The 24,635-nt window shown below is 45.4% G+C and overlaps 1 protein-coding gene across 1 annotated transcript in view; it reads left to right on the top strand.

Moving 5' to 3' along the window:
• DNAH5 (dynein axonemal heavy chain 5) overlaps positions 1–24,635 on the top strand; it is a 640,276-nt gene that overhangs the window by 182,263 nt on the left and 433,378 nt on the right. Inside the window, 1 exon segment of the mRNA XM_029590044.1 lies at positions 9,270–9,406. Within this exon segment, the coding sequence (XP_029445904.1) occupies positions 9,270–9,406 (137 nt within the window).

Below are 24,635 nucleotides of genomic sequence, written 5' to 3'. Positions count from 1 at the left end.
CATGCAATCTTGGGCCCTAAATCTAGCTACAAGGTGTCACTGTTGTGTGATGGCTGAGATTCTCAATCATTCAGAGGCCATAAATGCTCCCTCTGCAGCATTGTCAGCCTTGTTGACTTGAGGAGTAGAAGATCAGAGCTTGAAATTGAACCTAGGTCACTCTGCATTGCAGTGTGCAGCAGAATCATAGAGCTACCAGGCTGACTCCTGTTTTATATAGTTGAAAAGGACTTCTTTACACTAAATTCTAATTATTGATTTATATAAATATAATAGTTGTAATAACATTGTTTTATTTTATCTATGTCTGCCTCTATCTGTACTTTTATTCATCTTGTCTGATCTAACTAGTTGTGAAATAGAAGCTCAGGTGCTTCAGTATTAGGACTGTGTATTTGTTTGAAACAAATGGGAAAACATGGTGAATGAGTCCATATTTGTTTCATTTGTGGTCACCCAAAATAAATGGAGGAGGGTCCTACGAATGAAATGAAAAATCATCTCATTCGTTTATGATTCCCATTCAAGTCTATGGCTCATTAACGCCTTTGGCTCTGCTCTAAGTAAATGAACAAATGCGGGTAACTTAGCAACCAACTCTTACCTGTGTGACCACTCATTTTTGTCAGAGTCAAGGCAGGACAGTTAGTAAGGAAACCACACAGAAGACAAATCACCGTGAAGCATCTTTCTAAAGTAGCCTAAAGTTGCTATTTTGATCAAGTGATGCTGACTTCATCCCATTGTAAAGCCTAAGCGTGTGTAAGAAGCTCTGTATTTTCTCCCTAGCTCTTGGCAGAGAAGGACGTTTTAGCAGAACCTTTCACAGAGTTTTAAAAAAGCTTAGCAACTTTGGATTTGGCACTGACTTCTGATCTTGTCTGTGTTTCAATGGTTTCATACTCTTTGTGAATTTTAAAAGCTTGGTGCATGAGAAAATTGGGAGATGTGTGCACGTCGGGCTCTGGCTTACCCACTGAATTTTAAAAGATGCTCAGATTTGCACATATCTCTCGCTGCACGCACATCTCACTTGATTTCAAAAAGGGACATGGTGTGGGCGTAGTCTGAGTGGCACATGCGCCAATCTGTGTGCCCGCGCGCAGCTTTGAAAATTACCATACCCATGTCTTTATTCCAGCTATGGCGCAAACCTCGGGGACGTTCCCCTCAAGTGACATCATGCCATCTGGGTATTTAGCCTATGCTTGTTTGCTAGCTCATTGAGTTAACAAGGATTGGATTTGTCCGGTCTATGCTACTCTGACGATTCCTGCTGCCACTGGAAACTCTACCTTGCCCTTCGGGGTATTCTCTAACCTGGGTACCCGCTCCTCGGGGGCCCTCTGCTTTCCTTTCAGGTGCCTTACTGGGATCAGGTACTCGCTCCTCGAGGGCCTGCTCTCCCTGCATCGGTGCCTTTACCATCTACTTTAGTCTGGTGGAATCGCCAACCTTACAGCTACCATCTGTGGGTGAGATAGACTGAGAATGAGTAATCTCATTCTCAGTCTATCTCACCCACAGCTTTGCCGTGCTAGGAAAACTACACTGGAATCTCCCTATACCAACTTGGTGAGATGGGTCCCCTCTGCCGAGGGTCCCTGGACTTCTACCTCTGGATCACCTCACTACTGCCACCTCTGGTGGTGTACTACAAGCTGTATAATAAAAGATCTAACTTTGTGTTTGTGCATCCCGAGTCTAGCTCAGTACTGTGGCTCCCCACGGGGCTCCTCCCCGTGGGCATGGTCATCTACCACAGTACCCAGGAATCCACCCAAACACCACTAAACCATAACACTGTGGCAGAAGGAATACAAGTATCTGTTCCTGAAGAATCTGATAGGTGCAGGAAAATAACAGGACATTTTCATAGAAGCATAATGCAGAGCAGTATCTCCATGAAAAGCAGCAAGAATTCAGGATGCTTCTCATGGATCTGATTCAAGATGTTGGCACCTTCTATAATTCCACCTATATGGAGGAATAGCCTAGTGGTTAGAGCAGTGGACTATGAACCAGGAGACCAAGGTTCAAGTCCCGCTGTCGCTCCTTGTGACCTTGGGCAAGTCACTTTACCCTACATTGCCTCAGGTACAAAAACTTAGATTGTAAGCCCTTTGGGGATAGAGAAATACCTACAGTACCTGAATGTAAACCGGTGTGATATCTCAATTGAGATGAATGTCGGTATATAAAAAAAAAATGATACAGAGAGGTTAATGGAGCAACATTTATGTTCTGTTGCTGAAAACAGAGGTAGGTGTGCTTTGGTCTCTGGGCCATCATGATTGGGTAGTGATGAGGCAGCTGTTACAATCCTGAAGCCCTTCAAGGATGATATGAAGGATCTGAGTTCCAAAGGTTCCACCCTGGGCAGGGTCATCACTATAGTAAATATTCTGGAGGAATAGTTCTAGGGCTTCCATGAACAAGAGGGAATAGAAGCAGAGGTGTTGCAGTTCTGGACTCCTTGCAGTAGCAAGTGGAAGAAATTACTGAAAATTACTGAAACCTCTCACATAAATCAATACATACATGCTTGCCACACTTTGTGATCTATGGATAAAAGAGAATCTTGCCATCCAGTCCCAGCATTTCACATTCTTGAAGGAGATTCTGGAAGCTATGGTGTGTGAAGAGGAGCACCAGAGGCAGAGGAGCAGTGGGGATGTAGCACAGGATAGAGTGGCCACCTCAGAGAGTAGCATAAGCAGGAGCAGCACCCTTTCAGCTACCACTTCCGCGCCTACCTCAATTCGTCAAAGCCATGTTGCCTGCAAAGAACCATCTCTCCTGGCACAGGCCATAGCTAAAGCAGCTGACAGGAGAGAAACTCTGCAAAGGAGAGCACAGCAGAAATTTCTGTGAAAAGCTATCTTGTATAGCCCACCAAGGACATGGATACAGATGCACTTGTATATTGGGCACACAAATTGGCAGTCTGGCCAGACCTAGCCAAGATGGCTTAGTGATATCTTTCCTGTCCACCAAGCAGTATGTCTTCTCATTGACAAGGGATATGGTGAGCCCTTATCACTCAAGACTGACACCAGAGTTGATGGAAAAGCTGGTATTTTTGATAGTCAATCTGTCTTTGCTTCGATTTCGAGAATTTCCATGCGAGTGTCAAGAAGACTGAAAACACCTTGAAGACCTTGCTGCCAATGTGCCTATCTACCATGCCCTTAGAGATCTTGCTTCCTCAAGCCTATCTACCATGCCCTATATGTACTACCTTAGGGATTTTGCTGTGACTGCTCTGCCTACCTGCCATGTCCCTGGTATACCACTTTAGGGGTCTTGCTGCAATATGCTTACCTGCCATGCCTCTAATATACCACCTTAGGAGTCTCATTGCTACCATTCTACCTACCTACCATGTCCTGATGTACCACCTTGGGGGTCATGCTGATAATATGCCTATCTGCCATGCCTATTATATACCAGTATGGCAGTTTTGGTGCCTCTGCATTGTTTGCTGTTTTTGATCTCAACCTAGTTTTCCCACCCTCTTTGTTTGTTGGTTATACTGGGATGTTTTAGTAACATACTGAATGCTGGCAAATAAAAACCGTCAGATCAACAGTATTTTATTTTATTTATTTTAAATTTTTATATACCGGAATTCCTGTATGCAATACAAATCAGTCCGGTTTACAAGTAACGAAAGAGGTTGCCCTGGTCTGGGAGGTTAGACCTGGGTTTTTTTTACATAGAACATGGAACAATAACAATAAACCATTGAACATTATTACAAGTAACATAGAATGTAACAATAGCATTTAACAGATTTAACCTTTTTTACAAAGAACTTTAGTAGCGAATATGGTCTGCAGTAGACGGTTATATAAAGGTGAATAATGACTGTTAGAATTGCGAATAAGCAAGTACGGTATGAAAATTAAGTGGCAAGGTGTTGGTGACACCCTGCAATGGTTGGATCTGAATGGTTGATCTTATTGTACACAATAAGCAACCAAATGTCCGATCTTGTAGAGGTTTATTGTGTGCAAATATACACAATAGAGCCCGACTCCAGCCGAGTTTTGCCCTCTTTCAGTAGGGCTGCATCAGGGGTCTTAGCAAGTATCGATGCTATGTCTCCTTCAGAGTGTAGTACTTTGTATGGGCTCATACAACTACAGGAAAGCCACACTGAAGAGAGACTACTGTCATTTCTGATTGTGACAAAAGTTTCAATCGGAAGGCAAAGTTCACAAGCAATCAAAATTCCATCCAGCAACAAGCTCATGTCACAAAAATGATACTGATGACAGATCATTCTCTTGTACTAAATCTGACAAGTGGCAAGTGCTTCAACAGGAAGACAGACATTTCTCATGCCACTCCACCTTGATGATATGCTCCTTATTTTACACCTTAGGAGACTTTCTTCCACTCAGCATTTCTGCCGTATTAAGACATTGTACCTTGATGGTCTTGCTGTCATTCTGCCTTGCTGTCATATCCCAGACTCTACACCTTAGGGTGTTTTTGCCACTGTGTGGGGGCTGATCTGCACCTCTCATGGTGCCTTGGTATGTTGATGCCAGTCTTTGTACTGCTTTGTTCCTTTATCAGTGCCTTGGGGCTTTTCTTGACTCCTTATCTGCTTTGTTTTCCCTTTTTGGTGTTTTAGGATATTGATACATGTGCGTATGAGCATGCGAGTGAACATATGCTAGAATTTTAAATCACGTGTGCATTTATGCATGTATAATTTAAAATACACCTACTGCGCGTGTTTGTGCTCCTAATTTTAAGAGTTACTCGAGCAAATGTATTTTGTGTATCTTTCTTAGGAATTTATCAGCTCTAATGAACGCAGGTAAGCAGATTTTAAAACATGTTCGTGTGAAGGACATTCCCAGTTTTACCAATTACTCCACCAGTTTGTGCAGTCTATCTCGAGGTCATCCAGACCTCTCTTGTTCTTCAATTTGCACTCCCCCAATTGACCCGGACCCCTCATTCTGGCGTGATAGACCTAAAAAGCAATTTCTGCAGACTTACACCTCGTCAGGAGAAGCAGTAAATGTCACGGTTAACAAGCTGCATGCACTGCGGCTGCCAGATTTAAAATATGGATTTATACAAGAAATTGTTGGGCCCGCCTTGAAACTTCCCAACATGTCTTAGCTTCACCTCTTTTTTCATTTGTACCCGTGTATATACGCACATAATTTCTGGCTTTTAAAATACGTGTTGCTCACATGCGGCTCATCCACTTGCATATATGGTCCTTTTAGCGTGAGCAATGGCTTTTAAAATTCACCTCATAGTATGTTCTTCCAACTCTTGCTCTTCTCATGGTGCCTAGGAGAACTCCTGCCACTGCTGGTTTCCTTTTGCCCCTTTAAGGTTCCATAGGTTATTCATGCCACTTATAGTTACATTTTGCCACAGTCTAAGTGCCTTGGAGTTCTTGCCCCTTTTGATGATGTCTTCCCACAAGTTTCATTAGAATTTATGAGAAATCCCCCAATTTTGGAGCCCAAATAGGCTGCAGTGCTTCCCCCATTGACTTTAATGTTAAACCAATGAACAAATAAAATGACTAAATTTTTTTTTCGTTTGAAACAAAACAAAGAAATGGAGGTGACCTACAAAATGAATTAACCAACCAAAATAAAAATTTTGCCTCTGTACATTTTTATTCTGTACTGCATTCTTTGTCTACTGAATTTGTAGAGGTGCTAGGATGCTGTAATTTGGAACTGTTTATTGAGGCATGTAAAATAGCATGCTTCCCTAGTAAAGCTTATGCTACTCATTGAGTTGTAATGCCATCAGTTATATGGATAAGTTGTGCACAAAAGGAGCTGCTGTGGGACTATCTCCATTGGTCTCTCGGTTTCCAGTTCTTCTGGATGATCAGCAGCCATGGGAGACCCTCAGTGCACAGGTCTGACATCATTTCTCTGTGCTCCTGATTCCCAATAAAGTGCAGCATCTTGTGGAGTGAGTTGAACTGCTGCAGGACTATCTCCATCTGCCTCCCAGTTTCCAGCTCTCCTGGATGATCGACAGCCAAGAGATACCTTTGACACATGGTCTTGACATTATTTCTCTGTGCTCCTGGTTCCCAAAAAAGTGCAGCACCTTACAGTGTGCTGCTGGCAGCAAGTCTAAACCATGCTCCATAGGAGCATGCCCCTTTGAGCTGATTTCCTGGGAGACTTCTCTTGGCTTTCATGTGTGGTGGAGATCCTTTTTGTCTTGTTGACTCCGTGTAAGCAAAATGGACTCTTGTGCTGGGGCGTGGTTGGTGCAACATAAACAGCAAACCTGCTAGATCCACGCTGCCACATGGCGGACCCGTCCTGGGCTGGGACTGGTCTGGAGCTTCACCTATACTAGCTACGTTCCCCACAGGTTGAGCCTTTGGATTCAAGGGGCCAGCAGGACTTAGGTGATAGTCCTACAGGGCTAAGATGAAGGGAGAGTCCGGGGCCGGGCTGAGGTCAGGGCAGTCAGTAATCAGAGCATGGTCCAAATCCAAGACAAGGGTCTGTGGAAGGCTATAAGCAAGAGACTAGTCAGTGTCTGTAGCAAAGCTCCAAGGTAGACGGCAGGCAAGAGAAAGTGACTGATATGCATAGCGAAGGATCAAGGCAGGTGGCAGGCAAGGAGAGTAATCCAAATCCAAGACAGAGGTTGAAACCGGAAGCAGGCCAAGACAGGAAGAACTGGGAAGACAGGACATGGAGACCACAGAAAGACACACGGACCTGGCAGAGCTCGGAGGCATGGAACGGAGGAGGAACAGCAAGGCAGGACAATAAGGCTATGAGCAAGGCAAACAGCGAAAAAGGCACAGGGAACCTAAGGAAGCAACATGCATTGCAAGGCAGAGGGACCTGATGCTGAGGCAGCCTTTAGGAGAGAGAGCTGGGCTTAAAAACAGGACAGCGCTGAAGTAATCAGGAAGCATATCTCATAGAGTTCCCGCATGGGCCTTTAACCTGCGTGCAGTGGCATGCATGGGTGCCTAGTGCGACTCACAGCAGGGGCAGCATGGTGTCGTCAACTCAGCCATGAAGACAGGTTTACTTGTGATGGCAGCTGTCTGGGGTGAATGCTGCTGGTCACAGGACCCTCCATAATATAACATTTCTTACTTTATTCTCTCTTCCTTATGGGTAAAAGGAAGGGATGGGTTTGTTGTTTGCTATCGACTCTTCCATCTTTTTAAAGAACTATTTCACAGATGTTAGCAGAGGCACTGGAGTCTTCTGTTTCAGGAGATACTCTTGATGCTTTTGTAGCTAGAGACACACCTTTGCACTAGACAGAAGATGAAACATCTCTTAGCCCTGATTGCCATTTTTCACCCCTGGCACTGGCTCCTAGGTATTGTATACCATCTGTAGCACTTGCTTCTGGATTAAAGGTTAGTGCTGGTAATGCCCTGGTAGAAGGGATATACTGGTGTTCTCAGTGCCCCAGAAACCTATCAATATCGGTCTGGAAGATATTTGGCAAGCTATAGTGAATTTGGACAAACTGTGCATAGTAAGTTTGTGTTGCGTGTCCCGGCCGCGTGGGTGCTGCGACTGGGCCCGCTCAACTCACGCTGCCCTCGACCAGTGCCGGCCTCAGTGCTGCTGCTAGCTCCCGGAGTCCCCAACGCTCACCACGGCCTGCCTCATCTTCCTCCTCGCTCCAGGCCTCGCAGCGGAGCTCCCGCTGGGGCTCCAAGTCTTCGGCCGTCTCGGTCCCGTCCCTAGGTGCGTGCGCAGCCGACAAGACGTGGTGATGACATCACTGCTTAACCCTATTTAAAGCGAGGCCCTGTCCCCAGGACCTCGCCTTGGCAATCGGGTCGACACGTTAGAGTACTAGTTTGCCTTCTTCTGTTCCAGTGTTCTCTTGTTCCACTTCTCCTTGTTCCAGTGTCTCCTCGTTCCAGCGTCTCCTTGTTCCCAGTATCTCTGAGTGTTCCTGTATCCTTCTCAAGTAGTACCTCTTTGGACTGACCTCTGGTTTTGACCTCTGCTTGCCTAACCATTCTCCTGTCTGCCGCCTGGAACCGACCCTCGCTTGCCTTGACTATGCACAGATTTACCTTGTTATTGAACCCTGCTTTGGCTGACCACTTCTGGACTGAAACTCTGGCTCTGACCTTTGCGCTTCACTCGGACACTCTCTTCTGGCCTACTGTGACTACCAGACCAACCTGCTTGAAAACTAACCGTGGCTTTCACCTGACTAGATCCGCAGGCACTGCCTGCCTCGCCCGGAGAACCTTCCTGAACTGTTACCTCCCTGAGGTCTCCGGAGCTTCCAGTTCAGGTCTAGTCCATCCACTCTGCATCAGCCGTGCACCCTTGCTCATGGTGGGCACATCCTTCTGCTACCTCTCCGGGAGACCACCTGAGGCCCACCTAAGTCCAGGCGGTCCACGCAGACGTGCACATGTTATAAAATTGGGTGTTGGCGTGCGCAAGGGGGTGCACAGTTGTGCACCTTGCTTGCACTGCGGCCGCGCCGAGCCGTGCTGTCTTTTCCAGTTCCCTACCCCCTCACACCACCTTCCCTTCCCTTCCCCAGACTCCCCTGCCCTCCAGCCCTAAGCTAAACCCCGCCAAATAAATTATCCTACCCTGTTGCGCCTGCCTTGGGTAGGGTACTCCCAATAAGTAGCCCACCTATTCTTGTATGGTTCTGACCTGCGAAATGGTATTTTTTGTGTTATTTTTCCCCTTCATAATAAATATAGAATTGAAGCTGCAGAAAGTTAAATTTTCAACTTCAAGATGAAATAGAGTACACCCTTCTCCAATTCTATAGTCTGCATCAAAGATGAACTATTGATCCATTCTATTGAGATTAAATTACAGTGGAGAACCTTCTGAGTTTATTTTCATCAGAATAATATAGAACTAGGCTGGATATAAGGAATAAGATCCATGTTGGTGTGCAGAAAGACAAGTTTTATCACATGTCCAAGATTTGAATTTGCTCCATATGGCTAAAGTGTGGCAATATTTCTCTTAATACTACTAATAAATAATATGTTTCAGATAATAAATTAAAAATTTGTTGAACAAAAAGATCTCTAGATGATTCTGTAGCATGACGAGCCTTATTACCTACATGTGATTTTTTTTCTTTATATATTTTGCCTAGTCAGTGCACTCCATTTATGAATGCCAGTGAATAAATTTGGTTTAAAGCGTAGCTGACATTTTTCATAATGTTCATGAAGATTTTATACTTACAATTTTTTTTAAATAACATAAGCAATTTTGTCTCTCCAGGGAGTGTGTCTGACATTGCATCGGTCACCTTGGCTCCTCTTCTTCAAAGCAGAAATTATTTCAAAAACATTTCTGAGAATAAAGAGATTGTTAAGCTCATCTCTGTGCTCAGCACAGCTATAAACTCCACCAAAAAGGTAAGCCAGCATGAGCAGAAATATATAATATATGTATGCATGTGTTTTCGGAGATACTCGTAGAATAAGTCATTACATTTAAAATTCTAAATTAATTATTCAGTTCCCATATGATGTGGTTCTTAATAAATAACATTGACTCTGATGTGTTTGAGTGAAAAGTAGAGACAAGACAGGGATATCCACTCTTCCCATTCTTATTTATTTTCACCCTAGAGTAGCTATCTAGTTGAGAGCTTGCTCTGAGTTTCAGGGCATATATGTGGGAAAATAACATTATTAGTCCATTTCTGCTAGTTACCAGTGTCGGAGAGAATAAAGTGTAAATTGCTAACAATAGTCTTTTGCTGCTTGTAAAGTAATGATCCAAAGTTTGTGTATAAGTTGGAATGGTATGTTCCAGGTCGGGCCTTGCAGATCTTCACAAGGTTTTCTATTGTCAACTTCAGCAAGATATGGATTTGGATTGTGGTGTTTTTGTAAGCATAGCTTCACAACTATGGAATATGTTTCCAGTTGCAGTGCCTTTGGAACTGAATAATTAAAAACTCCTGAAAAATGTTAAAGCTTTTCTGTTCCCTAGTGCTTGAGGAGGTAGGGTTGCAGGGGCAATGAGTTTAGCAGTGAAGAGGATGATCATGTTTGTTTTTTATATTTTATGGATGTTATTTTTATTGTAAACTGCTGAGATAGTTTTGCTTATGGGGCAGCATATAACATTTCAAATAAATAAATTCAGAAATTCAGAGCTAGCTGGATAACTTATCTGTCTATTTTTAAGATGTGCGGCTATATTCATAACTGCTGCTGTCACTTAATATCCCTCTAAAGTTAGCTGGATAAGTTTATCTGGCTAAGGGGGACATTTTCCAAAGCGATCGCACGCGAAAAGGGTCGTTTCGCACTCGAAAAGTCCCTTTTCACATGCGATCACTAAATGGGGGCGGAGTCGGGGTGGCGTCAAGACCGGAACAGGAGGAGTCGGGGCGGTACCAGGGTGGATGCTGCAAAGACATCGCGGACAGCGAAAAGGTAAGAACCCTTTTCACTGCCAGTTTCGTGCCCAATAGCACCACCTTTTATGATGGCTCTATTGGGTGTGAAAGCCGGCAGCGATCGCACTGCAGAGATGCGATCGCTGCCGGCTTTCACAGGCCCACCTCCCGCTTCGCGCCCCCCGCCCCCCTGTACCGCGCGATTCAAAGAGCCCAGCGGTATTAGAGAATCCAGGCCTAATTTTGCAATCTGTCCAGTAACTAAATATTTTATTTATTTACTAGTGAAAAATGCCTGACATTACTCGGGTAGTCTGGTCTATAACAGCATGTTTGGATGCCTGTGTGTGTAGGGGCCTGTGCTTGTGAGTGTCTGTCTGTGTGTGTGTGTTTGGGGGAGACTGTATGTATGTATTCCTGTATGTGTGGATGCCTTTGTCTGTGTGTGTGTGCCTGTATATCTCGGCCTATGTGTATCTGTGTGTGTGAGTGAGCCTGTACCTGCTTGTATGTGTGCTTATGTGACTTTGTGTGGGGTACAGTGCCTATGTGTATGTGTATGCGTGTGTGTGTGTGTGTGTATGTGTCAGCGTGCGTGTGTGTTTGTGTGTGCCTGCCTCTGTATGTGCGGGCCTGTGCTTATATGTGTGTGTATGGGATTCACCTGCCTTGTGTGTTTTTGTGGGCCTGTGCCTATGTGTATCTGTGGGGAAGCCTGTGCCTGTGTGTGTATGCTTAGCCTGGATCTACTTATTGTTTTGGTACTTGCCAGGTACTTGTAGCCTGGATTGGCCACTGTTAGAAACAGGATGTTGGGCTTGATGGACTCTAGCTCTGACCCAGTATGGCAATTTCTTATGTTCTTATATATGTATTTGTATGTGTGTGTGTTTGGGGAGCCTGTATGTGTGTATCTCTGCCTGTGCCTGCCTGCACCTGTGCCTGTGTGTGTGTGGGGGGGGACCTGTGCCTGTGTATATGTATGTGTCAGCTTATGTGTGTGTATATGTGTTTAGGAAGCCTGTGCATGTGTGTGTGTATGTTTCTACCCATGTGTGTCTTTGTGTATGGGTGAGTGCATGTGCCCTATGTGAGCCTATTGCATGTGTGAGTCAATGTGACATGAATGCAAGCCTGTGCACACTTGTGCAAGCTTGCACACGCTAGTGTGTGCAAGCGTGTGTTTGTCTATCCCTGCCTGTCCTTGTGTGTGGAAGCATATTAGCTAACATTATCTGGCATTGCTCAGGTTGTCTGGTTAATAACAGCCTGTGTGTGTGCTCCTGTGAGCCTATGCCTGTATGTGCTCCTGGGAGCCTATGCCTGTATGTGCTCGTGTATGCCTGTATGTGCATGGGGTGTGTGTCTGAATGTGTGTGTATGGGTGTGTGTGTGTGTGTGTGTTTGTTTGGGGGAGCCTGTGTGTACACATGCCTCTGGGTGTGTGTCTATCTGTGTGTACGAGTGTGTGTGTCTGTATTTATGTGTCTGCATGTGTGTTTTTATGTTTGTGCTTTGTATGTCTGTGACTGTATGCCTGTGCATTTGTGTGTGTGTATGTGCAATGCATGCCTGCATTAGGGGTGTGCATTTGTATTCGTGGGGAGCCACGAATACGAATGCACAGGGGCTACCGGTGCCATTGGTCGGCCCCTGTCACATGGTAGGAGCACAAGATGGCGCCGGCCGTCCATTGCTCCTACCATGTAACAGGGGCCGACCAATGGCACCCATAGCCCCTGTGACATAGTGAGGGCAAAGGCTATTGGTGCCATTTTGAATACCGGCAGCCGACAGCCCGAGTGCAGGAGATTGCGCCAGGACCCCCGCTGGACCACCAGGGACTTTTGGTAAATCTTGGGGAGGTCAGGAGGGTGGGGGGTTGTAGTTAATTAAATTTAAAGGGTTGGGATGGGTTTTTTTTGGGAAACGAATACATACATAACTAATAAACGGATCGGGGTCCCCCGAGAATGGATGCAATGGATTTGGCTCCCCACGAATATGAATTCTGAATGGGACGAATCCGTCCCTGCTGCACATCCCTAGCCTGTATATGTGTATATGCCTGTGTCCATGTCAGTGTGTTAGTGTGTGCGTGACAGTGCTTTGCAGACAGAGCATATTGTCTTTGCACAGAGCACCTTCCATTATTCTGGGTGCCACCTAGTGGCCACAGACACACACAACAGTGTGAGTGACTGATGCAAGCCTGTTATATATATATATATAGATTTATTCATTCATTCATTCATTCATTCATTCATTCATTAGTCATTCATTCAAAAACATATCCCGCATTATACAAACAATGTTGTTCTAAGTGAGTTACATCTTAATCAATCATAAATTATAGGTTGGGGCTCAGACAATGATATATTTAAATAACAGAATAAAAACTAAGCTGAAGACAACTTCAAGCACAAATCACAATTAAACAAACAAATATTAAGCAGAATCAAACCAGTTTTAAAACATGCAATAAATAAATCTTTTAAAAAAGAAATAATCACTATAAAAATTAAACATAAAATATCTTTGAAAATAAAAAATACATCCAAGTATCAAACAACTAGGTTGTATGTTAAGGCAAATCAGTAAGCCTTGACATGTTTTTGAAAGGTCTTTTGTGATTACCCTCACCATTGCAGGAAGAGAATTCTAGCAGGAGGGCCCAACACAGAAAATATACGATTTCATGATTCTTGGAGGCAAATTGATTTAAAACAGTTGGGATACATAGCAAAACTGTATCTTGCGATGTAAGAGATCTATGAGTACATATTTTATGATTTTCTCAGAAAAGAGCAGAGGACCTTCTCTGAGTGGTTCTTTGAAGAATATTGAAAGAATTTTGAAGTTAGCCCTAACACTAACTGGGAGCCAGTGAAGCTCCTTTTGCTTCGTGGTAATGTGGTCTCTGATGTGTCCACCAGTGATCAAATGAGTAGCTACATTCTACAGTATTTGAAAGACATGCATTTGGTTCTTCGGAAAACCTACATACAGTACAAGGCACTGTAATCTATTGCTCATATAATTAAGGATTGATTCACAGTTCTAAAGTCATTCTTATCTATCAGGAACCCAATTCACCAAAGTAATCCCAAGTAATTAAAAGAGAGCTTCAACACCGAATTAATCTGCCAACACATAGAAAACTTAGTCAAAGTAAACTCCAATATTCTAGACAGTCTCTGAGAAGAATATCTCACAGTTATCAAACTTTAGCGTTAAATGCATAGGTATGGAAGGAGTATGACTAAACCAGCATATTTCATGGAAGAAGAGCATATTGCTCTTCTTCCATGCATTAATGGCAAACAGGCAGAGTGAGTTGATTTAAGGCAGTGGATACAAAGGAGCTAACAGGAGTACCACAAGGATCATCTCTGTCTGCGACGCTCTTTATTATTTACCTACTACCTTTGTGCCACCTACTGGCAGGCCTGGGAATTATACATTACATATATGCTGATGACATACAACTAATCTTACCCATTGACGACACAATTGAAAAAACTTTAAACCTAGCTAACATTTACCTAGACATACTTAAACAACTATTAAACCAAATGGAGCTAGTTATAAATATCGAAAAAACTGAATTCATACATCTGGAATGAAAAATTATTGATATTATTCAAACTCCAATCTTGCTTAAAAATAATCAAAAAGTAGAATTAGCCAAGAAGGTTCGGAACCTTGGTGTAATAATCGACATGGAACTCAGCCTTAAACAACATGTATCACTAAAAGTAAAAGAAGGATACACTAAACTAATGGTCCTCAGGAAGCTAAAACCGCTATTAACTCTAACAAACATCTGAACAGTTCTACAAGCACTAATATTTGCAAGCACTGACTACTGTAATGCCCTGTTTTTAGGTTTACCATATACAACTATAAGACTACTCCAAATATTACAAAACTCTGCCGCAAGAATACTTACAGGTAAAAGGAAAAGAGATCGCATTTCTGAAACACTAGCAGAATTACACTGGCTACCTATACAACAGAGTACAATGTAAAGCACTATGCACAATACATAAACTAATTCATGATGATAAAGCAGAGTGGCTCAACAATGCACTACGTGTACGTGTTCCACAAAGAAATCTCAGATCGGCTAACAAAGCCCTCCTAACCGTCCCTACTGTTAAGACAGCAAGACTTACCCAAGTTAGAGAACGAGCACTGTCCCTGGCAGGACCCATACTATAGAACACTATGCCCCTTGAGATAAGATTACAGAGAAATTTCAAACTATTCAAAGGAAGTTTAAAAACCTGGCTGTTTAAACAGGCATTTTACAAAGAGAACAGAGAATAGGATAGTAAATAAACCTGGCTTTTGAACTTCAGCACGCAGCACTTAGTTTACTATGTACATATTTTTTATTTTATGACTCACCACTAACCTTGAATAAAAATTATACAGTACAAGAGAGTTCTACATGTAAATGAAAACTGTTACATGTAAGAAAAAGGACAAGATTTATGACACTCATCAAATAGTATTTATTTTAAAAATTTATGTAACCGGAACCTTGTTGGCACTATTGTATAACGTATTACCCAATTCAATTTTTTAACATTTCTATATGTGCCTTTTTGTAAACCGTTGTGATGGTATATAACTTAATGACAGTATATAAAAATTTTTAAATAAATAAATAGCTGATCATCATCAGCATTAATTCTGTACTGAACATCAAATGAAGTAGTAAATATTGCCCTAGAGGATATAGATAGAAATTAAATAATATTGCTGACATGGCAGACTCCTCAACGACTCCGCACTTCAAAATTTTCCAAGAAGATGCTGAACCTCCATCCTAACCTGAAAGACCCAATTTAAAAGAAAAGATTGAAGCAATTTAATGACATTGTCTCCTGTTCCCAGGGCATATATTCTTTCTAGGAGGATATGCGGCTATATTCAGTACTGCTGCTGTACCACTTACTATCCCGCTAATTTTGCAATCTGGCCAATGACTAAGTATTTTATTTATTTATTTACTAGTGAAAAATGTCTGACATTACTCGGGAAGTCTGGTCTATAACAGCATGTTTGGGTGCCTGTGTGTGGAGTGTCTGCCTGTGTGTGTGTGTTTGGGGGAGACTGTATGTGTGTATGCCTGTGTATGTGTGGATGTCTGTGTGTGTGTGTGTGCCTGTATATCTCGGCCTATGTGTATCTGTGTGTGTCTGAGCCTGTGCCTGCCTGTATGTGTGCCTATGTGACTTTGTGTGGGGTACTGTGCCGATGTGTATGTTGTGTGTATGTATGTGTCAGCGTACTTGTGTGTGCCTGCGTGTCTCAGCCTATGTGTGTCTGTGTGTGTGTGTGCGCCTGTGTGTATGCGCGTCTGTGTGTGCACCTATGCCTCTGTGTTTGGGGGCCTGTGCTTATGTGTTTGTGGGATTCCCTTGCCTGTGTGTGTTTGTGTGGGCCTGTGCCTGTGTATGTATGCGTCAGCCTGGATCTACTTATTGTTTTGGTACTTGCCAGGTACTTGTAGCCTGGAGGCAGCACCGGAAGTGCAGGATAGTGCTGGAAGGAGCGGTGATGGAATGTGCGCTATCAGGCTATTTTTGGCACCAGCCATGGCAGCAATGTAGCACCTTCTGCTCAGCACAGGAAAGTGTGCGCCTCAATATGGTCTCCTTGTGTGCTGTCTGTGCCACTGGAGAGGAAGGGGTCCTCCATGGGAGGCACTCTTAACAAGTGCTGGTAAGAATCAATTTTCCTATCTCAGCATTCCCTTTATTAAAATTAGACAAAATAGAATCTTTAAGTAAGACTAACAAAATTTCTGCACTATGATCTTTTTAGAAAGCTCTTTGAAAAGTATCAAGGATTTTATGTTCCTCCAAGAAATCAACCAACCTAGTTAAGACACACTTTTCTAACAACTTGCTTATTGATGGTAGATTTGAAATCAGCTGAAAATTGGCTGATCAGATGTAGGCAAAAATGTCTTCTTTAATATGGGACAAATTGAGGCTTGCTTAAGGGACTCAGGAACAAATTCTTTTGTTAAAGAGGCATTTATTAGTTTAGTTAATGGTTATGTGAATAGATGTAAACTAGGAATTATCCAGAATGGACCAGTATCTAAAAGACAAGCTAAGGAGTTAAGGCTACTTATTAAGGATGACACTTCAAATGAAGTGATGCTGTGAAATTCATTCCATTTTCACTTGACTAAACTGACACTAGTAGCATCAGATGTATTTAGGGAAGAACTTAGTTTTTTTTTACCATATCAATAAACAACTGAACAAGCACCTCTGGCTCCACTACAGTTTGGGAGCTGCTAGCAGAGGGCTTCTTCTGAGACCTATTGAGTGATACTTGAATACTTGAATAATATACGTACTTGGGAACTCTTTGGATTTGAACCAGAGACTCTGGAATTCTAAAGGAACTGCTGGATCTCTGGGCCAACATCTGAAAGTCCGGGTGCTGCTCTAAAAGCAGACCTGGGAAGAAAAGGTTTTCTAGGCCATGCGCCAAAGAAATTGGGGGAAGGAGGAAGAGAAGTGTCAGAGCGTTGGAGATCCCTCACCCATTCTGGTGGAAGAAGAAACAGGGACTCTGTAGGCCTCACATAAGGGAAGGAGAGGCGATCAGTTGGTCCCATGGGGCAGCAAAAGGAAGCTGTGATCTGTCTGGTAGCAGGAAGAGGGCAGTAGGAGTCGACTGGTCGGCCTGGCGGAGCAGCAGGAGTTGGGGGAGATTGGTTGGCCCTGTGGGGCAGTAGAAGGAGACCACAATTGGTCGGTCCCTAGCAGGAGAAGGAGGTCCCTAGCCTAGGCAGCAAAGGAGGAGAAAATCCAGGGGCCTTGAAGAGAAGACTGTTGTCACTGGTGGGTTGGGGTAAGCAGAGAAAATGAGTGAGCATATGTTTGAATGAGAGATAGAGAGAAAGTGTACGTGTGAATGAGAGAGAGAACGAGTGTGTGTGTGTGATATGGGACAGAACTGAAAGTGTGAGTGAGCTTGGGAGTGACAGAGAGAAAAATGAGTGTGGACATGTATATGTGTTAGTGTGTAGATGGACATGTGTGTGTGGGAGAGGGAGAGGCATATGTATGAGAGTGTATTTGTGGAAGAATGAGAGGAGTGTGTGTGTGTGTGTAAAAGAGTATGAAAGTGAACATATGAATGTGTGAGAGAAAGTTTATGTGCATGCTGACACCTTGCCTTGCCCAATCTGCAGCAATGACAGGGTAAATGGAAATCAGAAGTTCTCAGATATGATAATATAACTTTTTTGTTCTAGTGAAGGCTGTATGGTATGCTCTCATTGAAGACTTAAATAGCTCCCTATATATCATTTGAAATTTTAGTACTAGATGCTGAAAAGGCTTTTGACTCTATGAAATGGAACTTCTTGCAAAGCATTCTTTCTAAGTTTAATTTTGGGTCTACTTTTAGGAGTTGGCTTGAGCTGCTTTATAATAAGCCAGAGGTGAGAATTTAAACAATGGATTATTATCCAATGCTTTTCCCTTATGGAGGGAGATACCTCAGGATTGTCCTTTTTCATTTTGCATTACTACTAGAGCCTCTGGCGGTCATGATGAAGGGGGCAGAATCATATCATAAGTCAATATAAGGTATAATGATTTTAAAATTCCTTTATGTGCTGACAATATTTTGCTTTTCTTTCAAAATCCAAAAATGTTTATACCTAAAATGATTGGAATCTTGGAGAAATTTGGAGAAGGGTTGGGTCTACTATAAACTGGGATAAATCTTCATTCTATCTTTTAACAGTTGACTGACTCAGAAGTGACTCAGGGTTTTGTTGCGCTGGGAGGTGGACCCTTGGCCTAGTGCAGGATTGATAGGCTCCCTGGTCGGACCCAGAGAGCGCCTGCCACCAGGAGATGGAGTATAGGAGGAGACAGAGGCTAGCTGGAGCTTCGCCACTAGCAACCCGGTGTTCCCTTGGGTTGAGCCCTTGGTTACCCGGGCCGCCTAGTCTTAGGTGGGCCTCGCAGGATCTCTTTGAGAGAAAGTTCAGGGGTGTGCCCACCATGATCAAGGGTGCGCAGTCGATGTTCAGGCTATGAGTCTGAGGTGCCAGAGAGGGCCAAAAGAGAGTCTCAGAATGAATGGCTAGAATCAGAGCCAGAGTCAGGATAGTGTGGTCAGCCAAAGCAGGGGTCATTTCCAGTGGTCAGTCCGTAGGTAGTCAGCCAAAGCAAAGGTCAAGTTCCAGAGATCAGTCCTTGGGTAGTCAGGCAAGCAGAGGTCAGGTTCCAGGCAGTGGTCAGATGTGGTCAAAGTTCAGGCAGAGGTCGGTTCCAGGCAGCGATCAACGTAGTCAAGAACAGGCAGAGGTCAGTACTGAGAAGACAGTCTGAAAGGTACTACCTGGGGAGATGCAGGACCAGAAGGATGCAGGAACAGGAGGACGCTGGAACAGGACTGGAACGAGACGAACGAGACTGGAACAGGACTGGAACGAGACTGGAACAAGGCTGGAATGAAACTGGAAACAAAGACTGGAATACAAAGGCAAACTAGATATCACAGAGTAATCGACCCAATTGCCAAGGCAAAGAAGTGATGGCAGGGACTTTCTTTATACTATGCTCAATCAGGGCATGCCGCGGAGCTGGGATCCGCCCCTGGCCCTTTAAGGGGCCTGGGCGGTCCGCGCGCGAGTGCCTAGGGATGGGGCCAACACAATGGAGGATGCCGAGCCCCGCTGTGCGGCCTGGCTGGAGGTGGAAGGTCCGGCGACTGCCACACGGGATGCCAAGGCCTAGTGCTGCTTGCTGCTGCCGCAGGTGAGGACAACCTGGGACCCGTGGAGGAGCCAGTGAGGTGAGCAGGCCCGGGCGGGACATGCAACAGTACCCTCCCTTCTAGGCCTTCCCCTCCTCAGGCGAGGCTTGTCTGAGTGTGCCCTATGGAAGGCCTTAAGGAAGTCCTTGTCCAGGATGTTCTGTGAGGGCTCCCAAGAGTTCTCCTCGGCCCCATACCCCTCCCAAGAGAGTAGGTACTCCCAGCATCCTCAACGCTGATGGACGTTGAGGACCTCTCTTACCTGGAGGGTATTGTCTTGTTTGGTGGAGACTTGTGGTGGAGGAGGCTCTCTGCGTGATGGCTAAGAGAGTACGAGAGGCTTTAACAAGGAGACATGGAAGGTGTTATGTATCCCCATAGATCGTGGCAACTGTAGCTGGTAGGTTACCACTCCAACACGACGAAGTATTGGGAATGGCCCAATATACTTGGGTGCTAATCTGAGAGGGAAGATGTATCTGGATATTTTTGGCATTTAGCCATACCTTTTGGCCAGGTCAGAAGAGTGGAACTGACCTACAATGGGCATCAGCGACTTTCTTTGATTTCTCTGCAGCTTGGGTCAGATGCTCTTGTACTTGGTTCCATACATTACGGATGGTCTGTGCAGTAAACTGCGCTGCAGGCGAAGGCACAGAGAGGGGTACTGCAAGGGTAGTCGTCGTTGTTGCCCAAATACTACTGAAAATAGAGAGATGTTGGTAGCTGCTGCGAGATGTGAATTATGTGATAACTCTGCCCAGGGGAGCAATTCAGCCCAATTGTCTTCTTGGTGATTCACATGTTTTCAGTGTACGGTTAGTTTGTTCGGCTTGGCCTTTAGCCTATGGGTGGTAAGCCGAGGTGAAACTTAGGTTAATATTGAACTTTTGCCATAAGGACTGCCAGTATTTTGCAGCGAACTGTGGACCTTGGTCTGATAATATTTCTTTTGGAAGGCTGTGCAGACGGAAGATATGCCTCAGAAACAGCTTGGTGAGTTTGGGAGCTGAAGGAAGGTTTCGTAGAGGAATAAAGTATGCCATCTTGGAGAAGCAGTCAAAGATGACCCAAATGACAGTGTTGTCTTGGGAAGGAGGCAGGTTGGTGATGAAATCGGTTGATATGCTGGACCAGGATTCAGTGGGTGCTAGAAATGGTTAGAGAAGTCCCCATTAGGGGCTTCTGTTGCGCACATACTGGGCATGAGTCAAAGTAGCTGCGGGAATCGGACACCATGCTGGTCCACCAATAGAAGCATCTTAACATCTCCAGGGTCCTGGCACAACCAGATGTTCCGCTATCTTTGAATCATGAGCCCAACGGAGGACACGTTTGCGTAGTCGGCGTGGAATGACCGTCTTTCCTGCAGGTACTGTGGTAGTGACCGCAAGGGACACACAAGCTGGATCGATAGTTTGTTTTGGGGTGTCTGGTGTGTCCTCTGGCTGGAGGGAGCGTGAGAATGCATCTGCGCGGAGGTTCTTTGAGGCCGGTCGATAGCACAGTTCAAAATTGAACCTCTCGAAGAATAGTGCCCATCGGGCTTGTCTTGGATTTAACAATTACGTCTCTTTAAGGTGCTCCAGATTCCTGTGATCCATGAATATAGTAAATTTGTGTTGAGCACCCTCTAGCCAAGAGCGCCACTCCTGAAGTGCCAGTTTGACGGCTAGGAGTTCACGGTCTCCAATTGTGTAACTCTGCTCCACAGGCGAAAATTTTTGGGAGTAGAAAGAACATGGCACCAAAGTACCTTTGGAAGAATACTGACTCAACACCGCTCCGGCTCCGATGGCGGAGGCGTCAACTTCGACGACAAATGGGCGGCTTGGGTCAGGGTGTCATAGGCAGGGACCTGAATAAAAGGCTTTTTTTAGGTCATGGAATGCGGCTTGAGCCTTAGGACTCCAAATTCGGAGGTTGGTTCCTTTCTTGGTCATTGCAGTGATTGGAGTGGCTAATGTAGAATAGTTGGCGATAAAGCTCGTGTAGTAATTCGTGAATCCAAGGAATCTTTGTAAGGCACGGAGGCCTACTGTTTGAGGCCAGTCACAAAGCTTTTCAGGATCCATTGTAAATCCTTGATTGGAAAAAATATATCCCAGGAAGGGAAGACGATTCTGCTCAGATGCATTTCTCTAGTTTTGCGTACAGATGATTCTCTCTGAGGCGTTGGAGAACAGTTCTGACATGGGAACGATAAGACTTTAAGTCTTTAGAGAATATCAAGATGTCATCTAGGTATATGACTATGAATGAATAGAGTAGGTCGCGGAGGATTTCATTCATCAGGCGTTGGAACACCACAGGGGCATTGCAGAGGCCGAAAGGCATCACTATATACTCGTAGTGACCATCCCTGGTGTTGAAAGGGGTCTTCTATATGTCCTCAGGCTGGATATGTACGAGGTTGTATGGTCCTTGTAGATCGAGTTTTGTGAAGATCTGGGCTCCTTGTAGATGGTCAAATAACTCGCTGATAAGGGGTAGTGTGTAGCGATCCTTGCGGGTGATGGCATTCAGCCCCCGGTAATCGATACAGAGACGTAGTCATCCATCTTTCTTTTTGACAAAAAAGAAGCCCACTCCTGCAGGGGAGTCAGAAGGTCTGATGAACCCTTTCTTGAGATTCTCTTTGATATATTTGGACATCGCCTGGGTCTCCGGAAGTGAGAGTGGATATGTCCTACCCTTGGGAGGTGTAGTGCCAGGTAGGAGTTTGATAGGTCAGTTATACTTTCGGAGTGGAGGTAGTGTGTCTGCTTTTTGTTTTGAAAATACATCCTCGAAGTCAGAGTACTGGGCCGGAAGGCCGGCAAGGGTGGTGGTCTTCAAGACGGTCACTGCAGGTGAAACTTGCTTTAAACAATGTTTCTGGCATTGCAAGCCCCATTGCACCTGCTGGAGGGATTTCCAGTCAAATTGAGGTCCATGCTTTTGGAGCCAAGGGAGGCCCAGTATGACTGGGTGAGTGGAATGTTTCAAGACGTACAAGGATATTTCTTCCTCGTGTAGGGTTCCCACGGTGAGGCGGAAAGCTACTGTGTGATGTGTGATGCGTGATGCGCCCGGGGAGATGTTCCCCTTGGATAGATGCGATGTGGAGAGGCACCTCTAGGAGTTGCACAGGAATTTTAAGAGGTTGATGATATTGTCCATGATGAAGCTGCCACTGGCTCCCATGTCAATCAGAGCAGTGGTAGTGAAGGAACGGGATTCCAAGGAGAGGGAAACTGGAAGTAACAGTTGGAGGCCGGTGACTGTAGCGCCCAAGCTCAGGACCCCCGCCGGGCTTAGGCCTTGAAGTTTTCCGGACGGACTGGACAGGATTGCCTCAGATGACCAGAAGCACCACAGTAAAGGCAAAGACCCTGCTTTTTGCGCCGAAGACGCTCTTTGGGTGACAACCGCTTACGGTTGACCTGCATGGGTCTTTCGGTGGATGGAGGTGGTGCTGGTTGAGCCTTGAACTGAGGGCTTGGGGTACATGCTGGGCATTGAGCAGGAGGCTGGGATGCTTTCACTTCATGGTGCCGTTGTCGGAGGCGATGATCAATTTTCCCAGTGAGGGAAATCAAGTCCTCTAGAGATATAGGAATCTCACGGACAGCGAGGTCATCTTTGAGAGTGGGAGATAGACCCTCTAGATAGAGTGCCTGGAGGCAGTCCTCTTGCCATCCCAGTTCTGAGGCTAGGGTCAGGGACTCCACCGTAAACTCAGAGAGGGATCTTGAGCCTTGACAGAGGTGGAGAAGATGATGACCCGCAACCGCCTGACGACCAGGATCTTCAAAGGTCCGCTTGAAGACAGTGATGAACTGGGATAGTTGTGTGAGAATGGGGTCAGAATGCTCCCAAAGTGGAGAAGCCCATGCCAAGGCCTTCCCCTCTAGGCAAGAGAGGATAAAGGTTATCTTTGTTGACTCCTCCAGGAACAGAGATGGCTGAAGGGCAAATTGCATGAAGCACTGATTAAGGAAGCCTCGGCAGAGGCATAGATCACCATTGAAATGAGGAGGAGCTGGCAGAGCCAGTGATGCTCTCGGTAGCAGGGTCGAACTCAGGCCCACAGAATTTGCCATTACTGCATCCTGCATTTGAGAGTTCTTCTACTGGAGAATCTAGAGTCTCTATGGCTTGACATTGTTCTTGGACAGTTGCGGCTAGACCCCGAAAGAACCGTGAGGCTGGAGACTCCGTGGGTCCATGGCCTTGACAACCTATTGCACCGGGAGGTGGACCCTTGGCTTAGTGCAGGATTGATAGGCTCCGTGGTCGGACCTAGAGAGCGCCTGCCACCAAGAGGCGGAGCACAGGAGGAGAGAGAGGCTAGCTGGAGCTTCGCCACTAGCAACCCGGGATTCCCTTGGGTTGAGCCCTTGGTTACCCGGGCTGCCTGGTCTTATGTGGGCCTTGCAGGATCTCCTTGAGAGAAAGTTCAGGGGTGTGCCCACCACGATCAAGGGTGTGCAGTCGATGTTCAGGCTATGAGTCCGGGGTGCCAGAGAGGGCCAAAAGAGAGTCTTGGAATGAATGGCGAGAATCAGAGCCAGTCAGTATAGCGTGGTCAGCCAAAGCAGGGGTCAATTCCAGTGGTCAGTCCGTGGGTAGTCAGGCAAGCAGAGGTCAGGTTCCAGGCAGCAGTCAGACGTTGTTGATGGTCAAGCAGAGGTCGGTTCCAGGCAGCGTGCAGACGTGGTCAAGGTTCAGGCAGAGGTCAGTTCCAGAAGTAATCAAAGTAGTCAAGAACAGGCAGAGGTCAGTACCGAGAAGACAGTCCAAAAGGTACTACCTGGGAAGACGCAGGAACAGAAGGATGCAGGAACAGGAGGACGCTGGAACAGGACTGGAACGAGACTGGATCAGTACTGGAACGAGACTGGATCAGTACTGGAACGAGACTGGAACAAGGCTGGAACGAGAATGGAAACAAAGACTGGAACGCAGAGGCAAACTAGATATCAGTGTGACCGACCTGATTGCTAAGGCAAGGAAGTGATGGCAGGGACTTCCTTTATACTACGCTCAATCTGGGCATGCCGCAGAGCTGGGATCCGCCTCTGGCCTCTAAGGGGCTGGGCGGTCCGCGCGCGCGCCTGGGGGCGGGGCCAATGCTACAGAGGACGCCGAGCCCTGCCGTGAGGCCTGGCTGGAGGTAGAAGGCCCGGGGACCGCTGCTGCGGGACGCCGAGGCCTATTTGTGCTCGCTGCTGCTGCAGGGGAGGACAACCCAGGACCCGTGGAGGAGTCAGTGAGGTGAGGAGGCCCGGGTGCGGGCCGAGTGTGGACAGGACACACAACATATTTGACCCTTAAAATGGAGGCACATACATTTCAGTATCTGGGTGTTCAAATTCATAAAAAGTTAAATAGCTTTATGCAGCACAATATTTCTATTAATGGGGAAAATGGAGTCAGATTTA

This window comes from Rhinatrema bivittatum, chromosome 2 (genome assembly GCF_901001135.1).
Source record: "Rhinatrema bivittatum chromosome 2, aRhiBiv1.1, whole genome shotgun sequence".
In the NCBI taxonomy this organism is placed as follows: Eukaryota; Metazoa; Chordata; class Amphibia; order Gymnophiona; family Rhinatrematidae; genus Rhinatrema; species Rhinatrema bivittatum.
The sequence above is the reverse complement of the archived record's forward strand: the minus strand, read 5'-3'. Positions and strand labels throughout refer to the sequence as shown.